The sequence below is a fragment of the Heterocephalus glaber genome, unplaced genomic scaffold, assembly GCF_053883595.1.
Source record: "Heterocephalus glaber isolate CG9 unplaced genomic scaffold, H.glaber_assembly_v1.0 deba00000594, whole genome shotgun sequence".
Taxonomy (NCBI): domain Eukaryota; kingdom Metazoa; phylum Chordata; class Mammalia; order Rodentia; family Bathyergidae; genus Heterocephalus; species Heterocephalus glaber.
The window spans coordinates 10,688,221-10,709,814 of record NW_028258151.1 but is presented as its reverse complement, the minus strand read 5'-3'; the positions used below and the strand labels follow the sequence as shown (position 1 = coordinate 10,709,814).

Sequence of the window (21,594 nt, the reverse complement as noted above, 5' to 3'; positions counted from 1 at the left end):
AAATATTAAGAGAACTTAAAAGAATTATGCAGTAGTCTTCTAAGAGATAAATGTGCTCAATTAAAATTTTCAGCTCATATTGGGAGGTAAAAGTTTCTTAGTGATGTTTGTACAATTTTGCAAATATATTAAAAGCCATTGAAAACATACTTTTAAATGGTTAAAATGGTGAATTTTACATTGTGTGAATTTTATCTTAAAGTTCTAAACTCATGGATTTACGTTAACATATTCTAATCCTGTACTTCTCAGTGTGAAGAACATCTTCAAAGAGGAAATATGTAAAATCTCTTTATAGACCAGTATTTAAAAATGAGCATTTGCAATAGATTTTGATGATATCTAATAGAAACTTTGAACTCCAGTTAAGCAAAATTTATTTTTGACTCCACTCTTTCTATTGGTTAATCTGTCTTACAAAATTTCAAATTTTGTAAATAAAAATATTATGATAATTTATTTTCCCTCTTGTTGTATAAGTATCTACAGTATATAATGTCCTACATTTGTACCTCATCTTTTAGTGTCTAAAATATTTACTGTCTAAGCCATTTACACAGGAAGTCTGTGAACTAATGGTATATCCTTAGTTTAGCTTTGCTTATGGCAAGCATCCATAGAATTTATGGATATACAGTTCCCTGGGGAATGTCATGCAAGTTACACAATTCTGAAAAGTAAAATAGAGATAAGTCACAGCTTCCACACTCCCCATTACATGAGGTGACCCTGAAACCTAACTTAGAGGCCTCCCCATTATTCTGGACCATGAAGTACATACATGAGATGAGAAAGAAGGACTTCAGAAGCCAGCAGGATGCCTAAGATCTTTCCCAACTTTGCCTGTGCTTTTTGATTGCTTATACCTTTAAAATTATGAGTAAACCGTTATACTGGGTAAGATCTCTGATATTTCTAGGCTAGTTTGCTAATACAGTCCTATGTGTAATCATAGTACTATTAATGTGTTTAAAAGCATAAAGTTTTCAAAAATCAAGATCATCCATTTTTAAGGTTGGAATAAAGTATAATGGCTTTTACTTAAGATAGACAAAAGAACCATATTTTCTATATAAATACTTAGTACAAATTTAATAAGAAACATAATGTTACCATCTGCTCAATGGTCCATATATTTCTTGAAGATTTCTAAGCTCAGTTCCTTCTGTAAAGTTTTATTATTTATAACTAAATGTTTTTTTCATGAAAACAAACCAATACATACAAGTGCTAAGGATGTTAAGAACTAAAAGTTCAATTTCATTGTTTCGACCCAAATAGAACAGTTCTTCAATTTGTACCAAGAAAAATCTTCCATCTTAAGACTTTAGAATTATTTTTTTTTAAAGTAAACGAAAAACAACCTTCCAAAAAAAATTTTTTTTTTTTTTGTACCAGGGATCAAACTCGGGTCCTTGTGTTTGCACAGCAGGCGACTTCCAAAAATTTTTATTGTTCTCCCTGGGTCAGTTTTGGTTCTTGGTCCTGGTGAGGTCTACTATTATTTTTCTACTACATATTTTTCCTAAAATATATAAATTCAGCCATCTGTGATACTATTTATAAGATTGCAACTTATTTTTTTAGATTCTTCATAGCTATTTGACAAGAAAAAAATTATAAAGGTGTAAAATTTTTTACATTACACTGCTTTATTTTGTAAGGGACACCCCACTGTGTATCACATCCTGAGCAGCCTCATAATGATCTTGGAACATAAAGGCTTTTGAATCCAATGAAAACATACAGTGAAGTTTGTAGGTAGGAGGAAGAACTGTAGGAAGCATGTAGTGAAAGTTTACCTGAGTGGGTAGTGTCATTATGAAACATAGATTTGTAAATATATCATATATATCATATATACATGTAATATATATCCTATATAATATATATCCTTTCTGTTTTGTTTTTAAGGAAAAATAGTAACTTTGGGGCTATATGCAGAATAGCATCATCCACATGGGCATTCCCATTGCCTCCTACAGTTTCAGAAAAACCTGTGATAACTAATTAAGAAAATGCAGAAGATCTTGCAGACGGATGAAATCATCAGTACTGAAGCTCTTAGAAAAGGAAAGAGGAAAAGGACAGAGACAATGGACTCAGAAAATGCAAATAATGACATGGATAAAGGACAGGTTGGTTTTCTGTTGCCTTGATTTAATTTTATTGTCTAGCACTACCATAATTCCTCTCATAATAATTTATTTGTACTTATCCTAGTCTATTAATTTATTCTTCCATTTAATTCTTTATTTAATTAAGGGAATATGGTTTCATGCTCTCTTTTTAATGTCAAACAGGTTGAGTTAGAAACATATTCAATAGATGATCTGCCTAGTTTTGTTTAATTATGGCCAAAGGTGACATTGTTCAAACTTTGCTTGTGATTCTGGGAAATTAAAGATGCACAAATTGTCAGAAAATATTTTTCCAGGCCAGGGATTTAGCTCAGCAGCACAGCGCCTGCCTGGCAAGCTCTAGAGCCTGAGTTTGATCCCAGTACCAAAAAAAATATCCCCCCAAAAAGCATATTAGAGAAACTGAATACCTCTTCTTTAAAACTTACTGCTTGCTCTTCTTTTCATATTCCAAATTCATAGCCACCTCATAATCCATTCCCCTCATATACTTTAGACAGCCAATTGATGTGCTTATTCTGTATTATTTGTATATCTTTCTAGTACATGTATTTGTATATGTCTTTGTATTACATGTAGTGTTTTGTGTTTATATATTATTTCACTCTTTAATTATGTTGCATTCTTATGGTTTAAAACTTTTTTAAAAGATAAACAGTGAAAATTCCCTTCATATTCCTGTCTCCTACCTACCCTGTTCAAACCCAATCCTACCCCTTACACACACCCCTCCTCGCTACAGGTAACCACATTTCTTGCCGTTCATTTTTATTTGTCCTTCCTGTGTTTCTTTGTTCAAATAAAGTAAATATGAATATACATTCTTAGTCCTGTTTGGAATAAAAAGTAACTTACCATTTATACTGCTTTGTATTTCCCTCTATTGCCCTATAGTTTGAAGATCTTTCCATTAATAGCTTTCTCTTTTTTACAGCTCCGTATTACTCCACCCTTTATTTAACGAGTCTCCTATGATACATGGGGTTGTTTTCAATCTTTTAAAATTATAAATCACACTGCACTGTCAACCTCCTGTATACATCATTTACCAGTATTGATATCATAATACAAACCTTAATTTGTTTCTGATTGTTCCAGTCAGTGTTATTTTAATAATAAGTTATAATTATAAAATTTCAGGTATATAATATGATGTTATATGATAAATATAAATAATGAAAATGTTACTGTAGTGAAAAAATGAACACTATCATCATTTTACACAGTTATCTATTTCCATTTATTTGTAGGGTGAGAGTAGCTAAAATCCTTTTATTTAGCATGAATACTAAACGTAGTACAGTTTTGTTACTTGCAGTCCTCATGTTGAACATTGTATCTCTAGACTTGTTTGATTTTGTATCCTATGTATCCTATGACCTATGTTCCCATTTTCTTATTTTTTATTTTGTTTTTAATATTCCCATTTTCTAACCCCCTTCCCCACCTGCCACAGGTGAACCACTGTTTTATTCTCTATGTATATTTGAGGGGTTTGTTTGTTTTATTTTAGATTCTAGATATGAATGATACCATGAAATGTTTTTCTTTCCATGTCTGACTTACTATAATGTCCTGAGGTTCATCCACATAGTAGCAAATAGCGAGATTTATTCTTTTTTAAGGCTGGATAGTATGCCATTATATACATATGCACACATACATATGTATGTATGTAATAGTTTAATTATTATTTCATCCACTGTTGGACACTCAGGCCATTTCCATACAGTCAGTACTATTTTCAGCATCTGTCTGTATTGCTGCCTGCACATCTGCTGCCTTGCATTTAACCATTGTTTTATTTGTACTGTGTTTATTTATTGGTTCCTCCAGTGATGGATCCCTAGATTACCTCCAGCATCTTGCTTCCACAAACAATGACAAAATCTTCATATGTGTCTTCTAAGATACAATGTGAGCCGCAAGGTTCTGAGTTCGATCCCTGGTACAAAAAAAAAAGATGTAACATGAGAATATCCTTGGGATAAATACACAGGAGGGGGATTTATGGCTTACAAACTACATGTTTATTTCGGTTCATTTGATTAGATATCATAAGACTGTTTTTCAGAATGTTCATCACTCTACCTGCGCAGCAGCAATGCATAAGGGGTCGCTGTATTTATATTCCTCTTCCAAAACTAAGTGTTAATATCTGTATTTCTAATTTTTGCCAAATTGACAGATGAAAATATCTCATTGTAATTTGCTATTGCAGGTTTAAGGAGACACAGCAGTGCTGATATTAAAAGTTCTTGGACATATTTCATTGCATGTGCATATTAAAGTTTGTTTTGCTTATAGACCTAAGAATCAATTGCAAGGGAACAGTTGTGATAATGTCAAATGTTTTCCAAAGTAGTATACCAATTTTTTGTTTCTACTAGCAACATATAGGAAACCCCAGGGATCCATGTCCACTCTATGCATGGTTTTGTCAAACTCCTTAATGTTTGCCCCAAATGATATTTCATCATGATGTTTCAATGATATTGTGCCCCAGACTTGATTTTCTTTTTCTTAACTGCTAATGAGGTTGAGCATCTGTTCGTATACTTATTGGCCTATGTATTTCCTATTTTAACTTGTTCATGTTATTTGCTAATTTTTCTGTTGAGGTTCTAGGTTATTTTTCCTTTGTAGAGGAAAAAAGACACACACACACACTCACACACCTTTATCAGTTAACACTGCAAATACATGTCTTCCATTGGTTTGATGTCTTTCCCCTTTCTTTAAATGTTCATTAACTAACAGAAGTTCTTAATTTTACTTTAGTTTAATGTATTACTCTTTTATTATGACCAGTGATTTTATATTTAAAATCTGTCCAGAGGTCAAAATATATCTACAGTTATTTTCTTTTTTTTCTTTTTTTGGTACCAGGGATCGAACTTGGATCCTTGCGCTTTTGAGGCAGGTAGCAGAACCACTGAGCTAAAGCCCCGGCCCTACAATTATTTTCTTATACAGCTTAAAGATTTACTTTTGATGTTTAAGTTCTGGATCCATCTGCAGGAGTGTGTGTATGTGCGCGCATGCGTGTGCGTGTGCATGTAATGAAGTAGGGGTCCTTCATCTTTATCTTTTTACCAAATCATTCATCAGTTTTTCCAGCTTCGTTGTTGAACAGAATCCATCCCCCCAGGAGCCTCTGTGCCACTCTAGCATAACTCAAGTTCTTCATGTTTTTGTGTCTGTTTTTGGCTTCTCTATTCTATCTCTTGACTGTACTGTCTATCCCTTTACCTACTTGTATTGTTTTAATTGCTCCAGATTTTCAGTAAGCCCTTGTACATGTAAAGAAAAACTCTATTATACTTCCTGAGAATTTCTTTGGATATTTTTAGCCTTCTGATCTTTCACCTAAATTTTAAAATGAAATTTACCTCCAATACTTTCAGATTTTTGGCAGAACTGTATTAACTCTATACTTCAATTTGAGGATAATTATTATTTTTATAGTATGGCTTTTTATATTTAAACATGGTATCTACAGGGATCAAACTCAGGACCTTGTGCTTGTGAGGCGGGTGTTGGCACCACTGAGCTAAATCCCCAGCCCTGAATATGATGTATTTCTAGATGACAGTGCTGGAGATGGAGCCCAGGGGCTCACACATACTCGGCAAGTGCTCTGTCACTGAGCTGTAGCACAGCCCATGGTCATCTTTCAATAAAGCTTTTTCACAGTATTCGTAATGATCTTGCACATATTTTGTTATGTATTAATGACATCTCAGAGCAAGATTTAAGCATAAATGTGCAATATATAAGCTATAGGGATCGGAAACTGTGAAGAGGCACATGAAAATTTATTTCCTAGAGATTTTTAAAGAAACATTTTATGGAAGTACATTAATGGAATTTATGGAAGTATATTAATACATACAAGGAATGCATATACCAAGAATGTACAGTTTGATGAAGTGTTACAAATGGAACCTATCCACACCAAAAATTAGACCACTGGCATCCATAAAATGCCCTCCTGCACCCTTGTGACTACCACCCCATACTTGGTCCTACAGGTAACTACTTTTCGGACTTAACATGTGGTGCCCTATTGAACACTGGCCACTATTTGTAGTTGGCACATGGAAGCAATAAATTTTGTACTTCTCACCATCTTGTTAAGGTTTCCTATTTTATTAAACAATATTTATGTATAACTCTACAGATGAAGGAAGTCCAGTTCAGATTATGAGGCATTTGACCTAAGACAGGCCGTGGCACAGATTTTAATGGTCTTGTTTATTCTACTGTGTTGTGCTAAGACAGTATACCCCTGTGAAGTAGCTGTTCAAAGTTCGCGGCCTCAGTTGCTTGCAGATTTTTTTCTTAGAACCTAACTAATAATTGTTTTCAGAAACCCCCACAATTTCTGGAAAATTGCGAATATCCTCAGCAATTGTTTTTTTGGAGGGAGGTTTGCAAGTAGCTAATCCAAGAGTGTTATTCAGTTCTCCTTGCTGCTTGCTGCCCTGGAACCCGTCTACCACGTGTAGCTGTCTCCAGTGCTCTCGGTTTGGTTTTGTTCTTAAAGCCCTAAGATCTCTAAGATGCCGCCAAAATGCCCTGCACCTCTAAAGCTTTATTAGTACAGTATTTTGTTAAATCACATAACTGCAGGAGATGTAGCATATTTAGGGTTTAAATTAGTGTTTACATTTCTTTTTTTTTTTTTTGGTACCAGGGATCGAACTCGGGTCTTTGTGCTTGCACAGCAGACAGCGAAACCACTGAGCTAAATCCCCGGCCCTAGGGTTTAAATTATAAAAATAGATATTTTTCTGACCATATCTGAAATTCACGGTTTTTCACAATTCGAGGGTGGTCTAGGAACATAACCCCCGCAAATTTGGGGGGTCCACTGTGCTGCTTGGTATTGTTCGCTGAAGCTAAGCAGAAAGTCAGAATCCTGGTTTCTACTTCAAAAGAGGCACATATGCAGGAAACTCTGTTCTTCCCTTATCCTGAGAACTTCTGGATGGTCAAGGACAAGCTGGGAGCTGTTTGATAGCACAAAGTGCTTGTGGGAACAGAAATTTGTGGGCCTGATGAACCCTCTCTGGCACACAGAGCTTGGGAGAAACCACTCCAGGTGCCATGACCCTTCTTTCCCTGTGCTTGCCCATATTCTAGAGAGTCCCATATTCGGGAAACGCCTTTCTGCCTGGAGAGAGCTCCAGTGAGGACGAGATACCCTTGGCAGAGCTGTCCAAGGAGGAGTTGTGTGCCAAGATAAAAAGCCTAAAAGAAAAACTAACAAACACTCGGAAGGAAAACAGCCGGCTGCGACAGTCTTTGGTCATGTTACAAGGTAAACTTGGAGGAAATTGGCATGTCAGATGAAAGGGAAACCACACAAGCAATGAAAAGTATTGCAGATCAGCTGCCATCAGTACTTTAGAGAGTTCAAGAGTGGTATTTTAAGAAAAGTCACTTGATTATAAGATTTAAATATGGAAACATTCTTTTAAAACATCTACTTTATTGGTCAAAAAAAGTTAGATTTTCCTCCAAAGTACCCAATATTATATTCATTTAATAATGTTCAACAGATATTTATTGAGCATTTAATAATGGCAATTCACATGGTACTTCCTAGAGAGAAAAGATGAGTAAATTACATTAAAGTGCTCATGATGTACATATCTCATTCCTCTCTGCTAGGAAAAGCTCTAGAAAATGGGGTTTGTGAACCATTCTGGAAGCACTGGAATTAATGATTCCATAGCTTACATTTTTGTTTTTGTGTTGGGAACAATAATGTGGAAAAATAACCCATTCCATTGGAGACATATAAAGGATAAAGATCAGCTTAAGCAAATTGAAAACCACTTGTTTTAATATTTATTCGTAGGATCCCCTGTTGTGTTTGAGTGGTTTTTGGTTTTTGTTTAGCTATTTGTTTATTTTTGCAGTACTAAGGACTGAACTTAGGGCCCTCTACCACTGAGCTACATTCCCAGCCCTTTTTATTTTTAGACAGGTTCTGGCTAAGACAATCTCTCTCCCAGGGCTCTACATCCCACCCCACTGCTCTAGAGAGGGGTTAGAACTTGCAATCCCCCTCCTCAGCCTCCCAGTGCTGGATTACAGGCATGCAGCACCACATCTGGCTGTTTATTTTTTAACAATTGTGTTTGCATTTGTAGTTACTATGCATTTTTTTAGACAGCTAAATATCTAACAATGATTTCCTATGTTGGACAGCATTGTGTTGTAAAACAGTAAATACACAGAACATTTTGGAAATAGATACCTTGGCTCTTGTGCACAGAATTTGTACAAGTGTCATGAGAAAGAAAGTGAAGAAGGGCCACCAGGAATGTGTGACAGTCATCCAGACTCACCCTGTAGCCACCTGCCCTAGAGCAATGGCTGCAGAGTGAAAGTTTCATGACCTTTATCAAGGCAGAATGGTAGAAGACAGGTGGAATATGGTGATGAGTGAGGTTAGAAGTTGACAGAGTACTAAGTCACATGTTTCCCAAGAATATCTATTAGATTTAAGGCTTTCATAATTTTAAGTACAAGTAGCCACATGTGTGTGAAAAGATATTTATTCCATTAACAAGCTATTACCTCCAATTTCTTCACTTTAAACATTGCATTTTTATAATGGATGTTTTTTTCCTAGTAAGGTTTTTGTGCTTTTCAAAGACAAGATAATTTCCATTTTTATATAATCTGTTCAAAACATTGGAGGAGATGAAAAGCTTGTTTATAAAGTTAGAATAAATTGCTCATTAAAAGCATCAATTTGGGCCTGGGATTTAGCTCAGTGGTTGCACCGCCTGCCTCAAAACCACAAAGACCAGAGTTCAATCCCTGGTATCAAAAAAAAATAATAATAAATAAATAAACACCATCAATTTTGGAGTGACACACTATGGTATTTTTTTTTCTTAAATTCTTTCATTGGTGCATTTTAAGTATACAACACAATTACATTTCTCATTGGGAACTTGTACCTTTACGTGATGCATCTTGGTTCTTATTTTTTCCCCATTCCCAGCCTTCCCTTCACCCCCTCCACCCTTCCCTATTTACAAAGACTTTATTTCCATTTTTTCCGTTTCTCATCATTTTTCCTTTCCCTTCTTTCCTTTCCCCTGCCCCTCCCACTACCCCTACCCCTTTGGACCTTTTCTTCCTATTTGGCATTATTGATTATTCATTCTAATCATTGGTACATTTTAGGTATACAGTATAATGACATTCATCATTGGAAATTTGCACCTTTACATAGTCTCTCTTGGTTCTTATTTTTCACCCTTGCCCAGCCCTCCCTTCAACCCCTCCATTCATCCCTATTTACAAAGATTTTGTTCCTATTTTTCCATTTTGTCATTTTAATTCCATTCCCTTCTTTCCTTTCCCCTAGCCCTCCCACTTCCTTCCCCTTTGTCCCTTTTCTTCCTATTTCACATTACCTATTATACATTTTAGTCCTTATTTTCACTTTCAGTTTCTCACACCAGAGAAACTATTCGGAGACACACTATGGTTTGAAAGCCAATTCTGCGTATTAGCTGCACAATTTTGGCCATTTCCTTATCTACAAAATGGGTACAATATATCATTTTCTTGTTGCTATGAAGATTGAATGAGATAATTAGATAAAGTTCTTTACCCAGTGTTGGTACAAGAGAACTCAGTAATGGTAGTTATTATTGTTATTATCTGTTCTTATTTACAGCATAACCCTCCCCAAATTATAGACTATTTCCTATTATAAATATAGACAAGGAAATTCTAAATAATGAGTATGAAGCAACTTCAATAACACATGGACATGTGACAGTTTCCCGCCTCTCTGCACTCCCTGATTGCCATTTCTTTTTCTCCTCTACCGAGTCCTGACACCTCCTCCCTTAGTCTCACTCCTTAGTTCAGTTGATGACTTTGCTTTGTACTTTTCTGAGAAGAGACTGCTCTGCCCTGTACTATGCTGCTATGCTCCACTCCCTCTGGGACTCAGGCATGATCCTCTATAGGTAGCCAATTTCCCCACCATGCACCGCCCCCACCCCTTGCTAAATCAAGCATGTTGCTGTGGAGATGCTGCCTTGCTCTTCTGAAGATCAGGGTTTCCTTCTCTGATGAATCATTCTGTTTAGCATCAAACATGCTACCATTTCTCCCATTAAAAAGAACACTTGCAGGTCATTTACTTCTGTCGTGTCTCTCTCCTTTCTTTTATAGAATGCTCCTTAAAAGGCATGACCATGCACACGCCAGCTTCCTGTTACTATTTCTGGATCCCATTTGAATAGTCCTTTTAATTCCATTGTAATTGCTCTTCTCTGGATCATCAGTGTTCTTCATTCAAATGGATGAATTTGTTAGGGCTGCACTGACAATCTACTGCAGACTGGGTGGCTAAAACAACAGAAGTTTTTTTTTGGTACCGGGATCAAATTCTGGACGTTGCACTTGCGAGACAGGCAGTGGCACTGCTGAGCCAAATCCCTGGCCCCAACAGAAGTTTATTTTCTCCCAGTTCTAGAAGCTAGTTTCACAGTTGAGAGCTATGCTCCCCCTGCAGGTGCTAGGGAAGGGTCTGTTCAGGCCTTGCTTGGCTTAAGGCAACAATCCTAATGCCAGTCTTCACATGGCATTCTCCCTGTGTGTTCACTGCTCTCTGTAGAGATATTTCCCTTTTTATAGGGACACTAGTTGTGTTGTATTAGGGCCCACCCTACTGACCTAATTTCAACTCGATATTTATTAAAACCCTATCTCCAAATGAGATCATATTCTGGGGGTGAGGACTCCAATATATCCTTTTGGGGGACACAGGTTCAGTCCCTAATGTTCCATATTGCTAGCCCCAGCAGTCACTTCTCAGTTGTCCTCTTAAGCACACTGTAACCAGCATTTTGACATAGGTGGGCAACTCTCTTTCCTTGAAAAGTTTTCATTTCACTTCCAAGGCACTGTCTTTACCACTTTTTCCCCTGAATCCCTAGTCTTTTTATCTCAGACTATTTGTTAATTCATCATCCCTGATGATATACCTCTCTCAATTCTTGGACTTTTCAAAAAATTTTATTTTTTTTAATTTTTGGTACCAGGGATCAAACTTGGGACCTTGCATTTACGAGACAGGTGGTGGAACCACTGAGCTAAATCCCCGGCCTTCTTGGAATTTTTTTTTTTTTTTGTATCTGCCTTCACTTCCTACATGATCCTTCTCAGTTATTGGTTATCAGTGTGTACCAATGAGCTGTGATTATCAGATTTTTAAAAATACTTATTCAGTAGTACATGTTTGTACTACATGTGTGTGGTATGTAATGAATACATTCATTGTGGGGAGCAGGTGCGTGTACACGACACATCTCAATTCTCTTTACTCCCTCCTACATCTCTTAGTCCCCTTCCCATTTATAAAAGTTCTATCTCCCCATTTCCTGTTGTCTGTCTTTTATTTTGCTCTTTGATTTATTTATACTTTGGGTTTCTCATATAGGGGAAACAGTACAATATTTAACCTTGTGTGTCTGATTTATTTTACTTAATATTATAGACTCAAGGTGCATCCATTTCCCTACAAATTTATCCTTTTCTATTTATCCTTTTCTGTGAGCAGAGTAGTACTACATTATGTATAAATACCACATTTTCTTCATGCATTCATCTGTTGGTAAGTATATAAGCTGCTTCCAAGATTTAGCTATTATGAATTGTGCTTCTATAAACATGAATATGCATGTAATATAATGGCTTTAACTCTTTCAGGAAGATACCCAGAAAGGGAATATCTGTGTTAAATGGGATTTCTAGCTTTAATTTTTTGAGGAATCTCCACACTGATTTCCATTGTGGTTGTACCAGTTTGCATTCCCACCAACAATGTAGAAGGGTTCCTTTTTCCCCACAGCCTCACCAGCATTTGTTGTTATTTGATTTCCTGATGATAGCCATTTTTTCTGGAATAAGATGGATTGTCATTTCACTCTGCTGGTCTCAAACCACATTCTCGACCTTTGTCCTGTTTCTCTTCTTCATCTTGGTTAATACTGACTCCTTTGCATTTATCTAGTGACTGTGATGTTGAACAATTTTTAATGTATTGGCCATTTGTACTTCCTCTGTGAAGTGTCTATTCATTTCAGTCACCCATTTTTTGATTGGGTCTTTTATTTTGAGGAATCTAATTTTTTAGTTCTTTATATATTCTTGATGTCTGTGGAATAGCTGGCAAAAATTTTTTCACATTCTGTAGATTGTCTCTTTACTCTTTTGGTTTCAAATCACATTCTTGACCTTCATCTTGTTTCTCTCTTTCTTCCTCATCTTTGTTAATACTAACATTGATCCAGTTCCTCAAACAAAGAAACATGATACTATCTTCTGTTTGTACCCAACATTCAGTTTGAGATTTTGGTAGAATCAAAAATCAGTAATTTTTCACTCAGCTTTATTTAAATATGACAGAAAGCTAAAGATAATTACTTGAATCCCCTTCCTCTCTTGAAACCCTACCAAAAATAACTTTAAAATTCACAAAAGCAGAAAGACCAATAAAATTCAAGAGAAGACCACAATGGATACAACATGCCAATAAAATTTTAGAAGCTGAAAGGAAAGTGGATGAGTGGGTGAAGACTCACTTATTCTGGAAAAATATGGAAAAGCTGATATTCTGTGTTCACAATGGTGGAAAGGGAACAGAAGTAAAGAAAATTTAAAGAATAAGCCAGATCATACCACAGAACTTCAAAAAGCTTCAGAAATTTTGCCTATGAAAAGGGTTATGGCAGTACTAATAGTGAACAAATTAGAAAAGACATTGAAAAACCTATGTAAAACCCTTTTTTACTACATTCTGCTGGAAGTACATTCTTCCAGCATAACATGCAGCAGTCACTCCTCAGCATTGCAAGAGCCAAAACTTTTCTCTCAGGAGATGTAGAACCATTGCTATAAATTCAGGAGCACTGAACACAGCCAGGAAAAGGTATAGGATTAGTTGAAAAAATTCTCTAACATGAAAATCAAATCAGATACCAGACGAAAACTACACTAAGAGCTGATGTTGCATCCATGAAACAAAAACAGAATATTCAAAAAACAAAGTGGGAGAAAATCTAAAAATTCAATAAAATATCTGAAAGTTAAAGTTAGGAAGATATTAGGCAAGAAGATAAAGCAAAAGAAAATATAAAAGATTTTTTAAAATAGAAGATTAGTCCAAGAGCCCTAACATGCAAAGACAAAAGGTTTGAAAAGAGAAAAGAGGGAGAAGTTATTAAGAAATCAATACAACAGGACGGGGGATTTAGCCCAGTGTCATCGAGCCTGCCTCACAAGTGCAAGGTCCTGAGTTCAATCCCTGGTACAAAAAAATCAATACAACAAATTTCTAGAATTGAAGCCTCAAATTTCTAGACCAAAAGAAACCACAAGAACATAAATAAATTTACATGCTATGTATTTAAACCATTTTTATAAATTTTATTGTAAATATTTAATGTATACAACAAATTTTGCGGGATGTATAAATAGTGAAATGGTTGCTATTGTCAAGCAACCTAACACACCCAGCACTCACATAGATAACCCCTTTTTGTGGCAAGACCTTAACATGAAAACAATAATTTGAAACCGGAAAACAAAATAATCAACCTTATCCTTACTTTCTGATACATATTTCCTTATTTTCCTACAGTAAATTTTACTTTTGCTTATAAATACTGATAAGAGGTTCTGAACATAAGTGATCTTTAACTATGATGAATTGACTTTTACATCTAAATTTAAGTATACTGTCAAAAAAAAAGTTTCATAAAATAAAAGAAAGCTACCACCAAAATCCCAGTGCAGTGAGTGAAGACTTCTCCAAGGCATAACACTGTGGAACTGCAGACACCAGAAGCAGAGAGAATAGCCCAAAGCTTTCAGACAGGGCAAACATGTCACAGGCTCAGGATGAGACTCTGAATGGCATTGGGCTTCTCACCAGCCATACATACTTCAAAGTAATTAAACAGTTGGGCAGGGGATTTAGCTCAGTGGTGCCGCACCTGCCTGGCAAGCACAAGGTCCAGAGTTCAATCCCTGGTACACACACCCCCCAAATTAATGCCTTCAAAATTCTGAAGGGAAAACCTAGAATTCTATACCCAATGATATTATCAGTCACTTGCAAAGGTAAAATAATAATATTTTTACAACTATACAACCTCAAAAATGTACTTCCATACTTTTATCTTTAGAAACTAAATCCAAGATATGCTTCTCCAAACTGAGAATATAAGTGTAAAGAGAGAGACATGGTATCTAGAAAATGGGTGTCTTTCCATTTCAGAAGAGGAAATCCATCATGTGATAGAGAAGGGACGCCTCCAATGAGCATATAGTCCAGGTCAGGAGGGTTCCCCAAGAGACTGCCAAGAAGATATACCTGTGGATGACAGGGTGTATGCAAACACACTCAAAGATTTCACCCCCTTGGTGGGAATTTTAGAGATGTTTTAGTGAAAGAAATATTTTTTTTAAATCAAGTCACTAAAATATGAGAACTATAGGGAAATCATTTTTTGGGGGGGATCATTTTTTAAGGAATGGAATTTTCAATAATATTTACATCTGTACAATATGTAAACACAATATTTATGGAAGTAGCAAACCTGTTCCATATAGAGGGATGATGAGAAGGGAGAAAAGAGGATTTGTTGTGTCTAAGTATTGTACCCCATTCTAGGAGGTGGGAAGTAGGTGACAGAGAGCTGAGGGCTCTTATTACAGAGCTGATAGTAATAATTCTGTCAACCTAGAAAACAGCAAGAAATAGTTGTGTGTGCGTATCATTATTTAAGACTCTGAAGGCAAATATCAGAAGCAACAAATAAATGCAATGGAATGGGAGGTCTTTGGGAGTGGTCACCAGGGATGCTGAGTGTAGGGCAAAGGACTTTAATTTTCATAAGCTTTAGTTCATTTTTTAAAAAAAAATCTCTGATATATAACAGGTACTCAAATCTAGTAATGATGATTTTTTTTTAAAACATCGGTTATTTCTTTATATATCACAAATTACCAGGTTTTGGGGGTTTTGTTGTTGTTTGTTTTTGTGGTACTAAACCCAGGGCATTCATCCTGAGCTACATCCCCAGCCCTTTTTCTTACTTTTGTATTTTGAGACAGGGTCTCACTAAGTTGCCCAGGCTAGGCTCAAACTTAATCATCTTTTAGTTATTAACCTAAAAGAAAGAAAAGAGGCCAAACACAGTGGCACAGACTTGTTATTCCAACTACATGGGAGGCTGAAGCAGGAGGATTTTAACTTTGAAGCCAGCCCGGGCAACTTGACAAAACTGTGTCTCAAAATAAAAGATAAAAGCTGAGATGTAGCTCAGTGGTAGAATGACCCTGAGATCAATCCCCAGTATTGCACAAAAAGAAATAAAAAGAAGGGAGGGAGGGAGGAAGGAAGTGAAAGGAAGGAGGGGAAGAGTAAAGAGAATCTATTCACAATAATATATAAACAACTATAAAATATTTGCTAGTTACCCTAGCAAGAAATGTGTGGGATTTGTGAAGAAAAAATTATAAAACTGAGAAATATACAAACCTAAATAAATGGAGAGACATCCCTCATTTATAGATGGGAGGAAAAGATGCCAATTTATCCCAGAATAAATGTTTGAGTGAAATACCAATCAAAACACTAAGAATCAGGTTTTTTTAGTATCTGACCAAATTGATTCTAAAATTAACCTTAAAAAGTAAACAGATAAAATCAATTAAGAACATCCTGGGCCGGGGATTTAGCTCAGTGGTTCCACTGCCTGCCCCGAAATCGCAAGGACCTGAGCTTGATCCTGGAACCAAAAAAACCCAAAAAACAATTAAGAGCATCCTAAAAAAGAAGAACATGAATGCAAAACCTGTCAGCATTAAATTGTTTAATAACTAAATCTTATAGAGCATTTGCTACGAATCGGACTCTGTTCAGAATGTTTACCTGTCACCCAGGTGAGTAGTCTGTTTTTTCCATTTTAGTTTAAGAAACTGAGACAGCGTAGTTAAACAATTTGCTCAAGTCTACACAGATAATAGGTGGATACTATCTCATAATTAAAAGTGACTTCCTAGCACAAAAGTTAGCAAACAGGATACATGTCCCCAACATAGTACTTACTATATAATAAAGAAATATCCTAGCAGCCTGGTGACATACCCTTGTAATCCCAGCTACTCAGGAGGCTGAGACAGGAGGATTGAAACTTCAAGGCCAACCAGGGCAATTTAAAGTAAAAAAAAAGACTGGGGACTGCAGATGTAGCTCAGTGATGGAGCTCTTACCTAACATTTGTGAGGCCCTAGGTTAAAATTCCTGTACTGGAAAAAATCCTGGCAGATTACTTTGGATCAAGCCTTGGCTCTGATGTCTGTCTGTCTGTCTGTCTGTCAGTCATCTAATGTATAACCTTGTGTAAGTTGCCAAACCACTCTGCACCATCAGAGATGAGAGCTTTTTCAGAATACTCAGGCACATACCCAAGTGCTACTTAAGAACTTGCTACTGTGATATTTGCTTTCTTTGCAAGTTGACGAGCCTAGCTTTTTGTGGGTCTGTGACCCATGCAGTGAGGACAAAGGCTTTACTGTCATCATTTTAAAATTCTTCAGATGCATTGAACAAGGGACCCCACATTTTCATGCTGCACTATGCCTTATAAATAATGTAGCTATGTCATAAGTCCTAGAAGTCAACTGAGAAAAGGATGAATTACTCCACAAATGTTGTGGAGAGAACTGATACTACATGTCGAGTTCTCATTTCTTACCATGTGGCACATGAAAAGCATAGTTATACAGTTTAAATAAAACTCCATATTCTCAATTTGAATGGAAAGTATTGGGTTGAACATAAAAACTTCATCTTTAAAAAATAATATATATTGCCTAATACTGTTAACTGAATAGGCTTAGAAACAGGAACTCAATGGTAAAGAGCATTTCTAGCTCTTGGATGTGACCTTGTAGTAGTCTGCCCTCCTACCAATTTTAGGTGAGTTGGGAGTTTTTGGAGGCATTTTGTTGCCTTTGTCTTTTCATGTTTCTGGTCTTTTTGTGTGTTTGTTTTTTGTGCTGGAGTTTGCAGATTCTTTGGCCCAGTGCCCTGTTTGGAGGAGTGTTTATGACCCCCAGGCAATCCAGGTATTGGCATAGAGAGAAAACCAGTTATGCTGTGTTACCTCCTCTACGGTAGTAAATTCAGCAACAACAAAGCACCGTACGTCAACTGGATATTGATGAGCCCTAGGAACCACTCATAAACAGCCCTTCCCCAAAACAAAGAGGCCGCTGATTGTAGTTCCCCCTTATATTAACTTCTCCAACTTCAGAGCACTGGTTTCTGCTGGATCTTGGCCGCAGTGTCAGACCGCAAACATACCACCAGGCCACAGGTGGTATGACTGCTCTGAAGATTCCTCCACCGACGCCAGCCCCCGCACAGCCCCCGAAAGCTTCCTGGTGTGCTCCCAGGCCTCCCAGGGGGCCCCAGAAGACCCTGTTTAGTCCTCGCCGACTCCAAGTCTGGCTCTCACACCCTCTGTGGAAAGGAGTGATTTCAGTCCTGAAGCCAGACTCTTAATGAATGTCGGTCTCTTCTTCAATAAGGTCGGCCTGCCAGTTGTCAACTCTCTTGGCCTGTGTTGTGGAGAACCCGGGGCCTGGGAGGTGGGGCGCATGCTGCCTGGGTCTTCCAGGCACCAGTGCAGGCCCAGCAGGTGGTGGCACGGGCTCATGACCGAGTTTCCTCAACTAGTAAATTGCAAGGAAAAACAGAGAGGAGGGCTGGGGATTTAGCTCAGTGGTTCCGCCACCTGCCTTGCAAGCACAAGGTCCCGAGTTCGATCCCTGGTACCAAAAGAAAGAAAAACAGGAGAAAGTGAGATCGATTGTAGTGTGTGGTCCTGTCCTGGCTGGACCCTGACTCAAACAGGAAAACAAAACAATCAGATCTGAAGGTTGACAAGGGTTTTGTTTTGCAGTGCTGGGGATTGAACCCAGGTTCGGAGCATGCTAGTCAAGCATTATACTGCTGAGCTACATCCCCGCCCCTTGACTAGGTTGGGGTTTTTTGGTACCAGGGATCGAACTCGGGTTCTTGCGCTTGCGCAGCAGGCAGCGAAACCACTGAGCTAAATGCCCGGCCCTTGACTAGCTTTTTTGATGACATTAAAGTATTATTGTAATTATTTCCGAAGTAGTGGTGCTATAGGTATATTTTAAACAGTTACTACCTTTTAGAGTTGCATACAGAAATATTTACAGGAAAAATGTGTCTTCAAGCAATCTTGGGAAGAAAGCAGAGGGGGGATAGACTGAAAAAGGTTGGCCACTAGTAGAAACGGTAATTTTACTGTTTTTGTTTAAGATTTTCCATTAAAACTTTTAAAAATGTGTTTGGGGGAGCTCATTTGTAAAATGATATTTAAACTGCACAAAATGTATGAGTTAATACTTAACTGATCTTAGAATAAAATAGAGAATATACTAAGAAAATACTGCTGTTTTAAACTAAAATAAAAACTAAAACTGTGTGTATGTGGACATTTACTTCTTTATTTTGAGACAGGATCTCCTTGTGTTGCTCAGAACCCTGAACTGGGCATCCTGGCCTTGAACTCCTGAGATCACGAAATCTTCCTGCCTCATTTTCCAAGTGCTTGGAACTATAACCATGTACCACTGTACCTACTTTTTTGTGTATACTCCCCCCAACCCTGTACCAGGGATCAAACCCAGTACCTTGCACTTTCGAGGCAAGCATGGTGCCACTGAGATAAATCCCCAGCCATTGTGTATACTTTTAAAATGTCAAAAAAAAAAAAAAAAGATAAATGCTCAGAAATATTTGCAATATAAGACAAAAGGTTAGAGTACTTATATGTAGAGGCATTATAATAATAGCTGTCACGTTATGCATTTGGCATCCTTGTAAGCTCTTTATAAATATTTTGTAAGTTCTTACAAAATAGAAAAATATTAGTACACCAAGATTTCAGAGGCCATTCAAAAAGAAATTCAAATAATCAAAAAATAAATATATAATTTTACAGTAATTAAGTATTTGCAATTTAAATTTTCCTCTGACTTTAACCTATCACAAAAAAAGTAAGGATTGGTAGTGCAGCGAGGTGGCTGATTTCTTAAATTGCTAATTGGGGTGTAACTTGGAAAAATCTTTCTAGAGAGCAGTTCAGCCACATTGAGCTCGAAAACATTCATACCTCTTAAGCCTATGTTGTGCTCTCAGGAATTTTTAGCATTATGGTTAGAGATATGGTTGTGCTAGGAGTTTGGTAGAGTTTTGTTTGTAATAAAAAAAAAAAAGGAAGCAGTATAATTTCCCTCCAAAAGCTTTTAAATATACAGCACCAATATCTTGGAATGTTTAGGAAACCGTTAAAATTGTGTTTCAAATGGAAAATAAGCCATCAATAGGTACGTAGATACCTTCATTGCAGAGTATTATTAATTGTGGAGTAATGGAATACTAGTCAGCCACAAAAGGACTGATTATTCATACATACAACCACATGAATGAATCTTAAAATATTATGTGGAGCAAAAGCCAAAAACAGGACAAAAAACTGTATACTGTTTGAGTCTGTTTATATGTAGTTCTAGAGCAACTAGTACACTAATCTGCATGCCTCTGAGGTAAATCCAGACTTTTTCTTACAAGGTTGCTGTTGTTGTTGCTGTTGCTTGCCACCACTGAGATGAGGTCTCACGGTGTGGCCCAGACTGGGCCCTGGGCTCATGACCCTCCAGCCCTCAGCCTCCCAAGTAGCTGGGATCATAGGTGGGCGCCACTGCCTCTGGCTTTGCTCTGTGTCTCAGTGGAGTGCGCACTAACCCAAGGTTAGTGTCAAACTCATCCCTCTTATGCACTTCATTCCTGCTCAGACTTCGGGTAAGAAGACTCTATGTTAGTTATTCCTCAAGAAATCAAATTTTCCTGTTAGGCATGGTGGTGCATGCCTGTAATCCCAGCACTCAGGGTCACTGCAAGTTTGACGCCAGCCTGGGCTACACGGAGTTCAAGGCCAGCTTCAGCTACAGAGTGAGACCCTATCTCAAAAAAGACCAAAAAGCAAGTCATATTTTCCAAGAAGATTTAATAAAATAGCCAAAGTATTCACTTTAGAGTTTTAATTGGAAAGAAGAGCCATGATGATATAATGCTATGTATATATTCTACTTATATAAAATAAAATACATGAATGGAAATAGACATAAATGGATAGAAGGAACAAGGATTTAATGAACCTGTACTTTCATAGTTAGAAAAAATAGTAATTATTCGTAAATTGCTATTTAAATAATTATTCTTAAATTATTCTCACTCCATGCCAAATTCCCTTTTTCTCTTTACAGTCTCTTTTCAGTTCTTCAGGTTCAGAACTTGTATTTCCTATTCCTCTAATGACCCCGCTCCCCGTTCTCTTCAGCTGTTTAACTCCTGCTTAGCCTTCAGCTCTCAGATCAACCTTGACATCCTCAAAGTGGACTTTCTTGTCCTTCTCTGATCAACCCCTACCTTGTCATGAGCTGGGTCAGGCACCTTATGCCTCTTGTTTGTAGCACTTGAGAATCACAATTTTTAATTTCCTTGCATGAAATTCCTTAGATAAACTCCAGGACTAAGGACATTGTGTTCCAGACTGCCAACTCTGCCCAAGACTTCTGAAACCAATGACAAATTTGGAAATTTTCCCAAACCACCCTACCTTCAACAATTTGCTTAAAAAATTCAGAACTCATTCAAACGTACTGTGCTCATGGGAGGCAAATTAGAATCTGAGGAGAAAGAACAGAGGCCAGTAGGTTCCAAATGTGAAATGAAATACCAGTTGGCAAGGTCCCGAGTTCGATCCCCGGCACACACACAAAAAAAGAAATACCAGTTGTCCTCAGGATTCCTTACCCTTCCAGCACCTGTGTGTGACACGTGCGTGTACTGTAGTACCACACCTTCAGGAGACGGCCAGAGTTCCTGGATCCCAAGTTTTGCTGGAAGCATCACTGAGCAAGCGGGATTGATAATTGATCTCCCACCCACACTTGCACTCGGTCTCCAAATTGGATGGTGGGTCTTTCTGGACTGATGGCTGTGGCCAGCCTCTACCCTTGAGCTTTTGAGTGTGAATAGCCCCACACTGTCACCGTTTCAGCATAAACCATTGAGTGTGGCTCTCAGGCTTACCATGGTCAGCGATGACATTTCTATCATTTCAGGAAGTTCTAAGGGCTTAGAATTACAGGTTACCTCCCAGGAACTGGGACAAAGTCCCAACCCTGTTTGAGTAAGATAAAATTCTTACTACACAGTATGGTTATGTCAAAAATGTCCTTCCTAGGGCCAGGGATTTAGCTCAGTGGTTCCAGCGCCTGCCTCAAAAGCACAAGG

At 37.4% G+C, this 21,594-nt stretch overlaps 1 protein-coding gene across 1 annotated transcript in view; it reads left to right on the top strand.

Moving 5' to 3' along the window:
- The first annotated feature begins 2,018 nt into the window (after nt 1-2,018).
- Bend6 (BEN domain containing 6) overlaps nt 2,019-21,594 on the top strand; it is a 29,939-nt gene continuing 10,363 nt past the window's right edge. Inside the window, exons 1-2 of the mRNA XM_004846098.3 lie at nt 2,019-2,138; nt 7,290-7,467. Of these exons, the coding sequence (XP_004846155.2) occupies nt 2,019-2,138; nt 7,290-7,467 (298 nt within the window). The remainder of the gene's footprint in view (nt 2,139-7,289; nt 7,468-21,594) is intronic.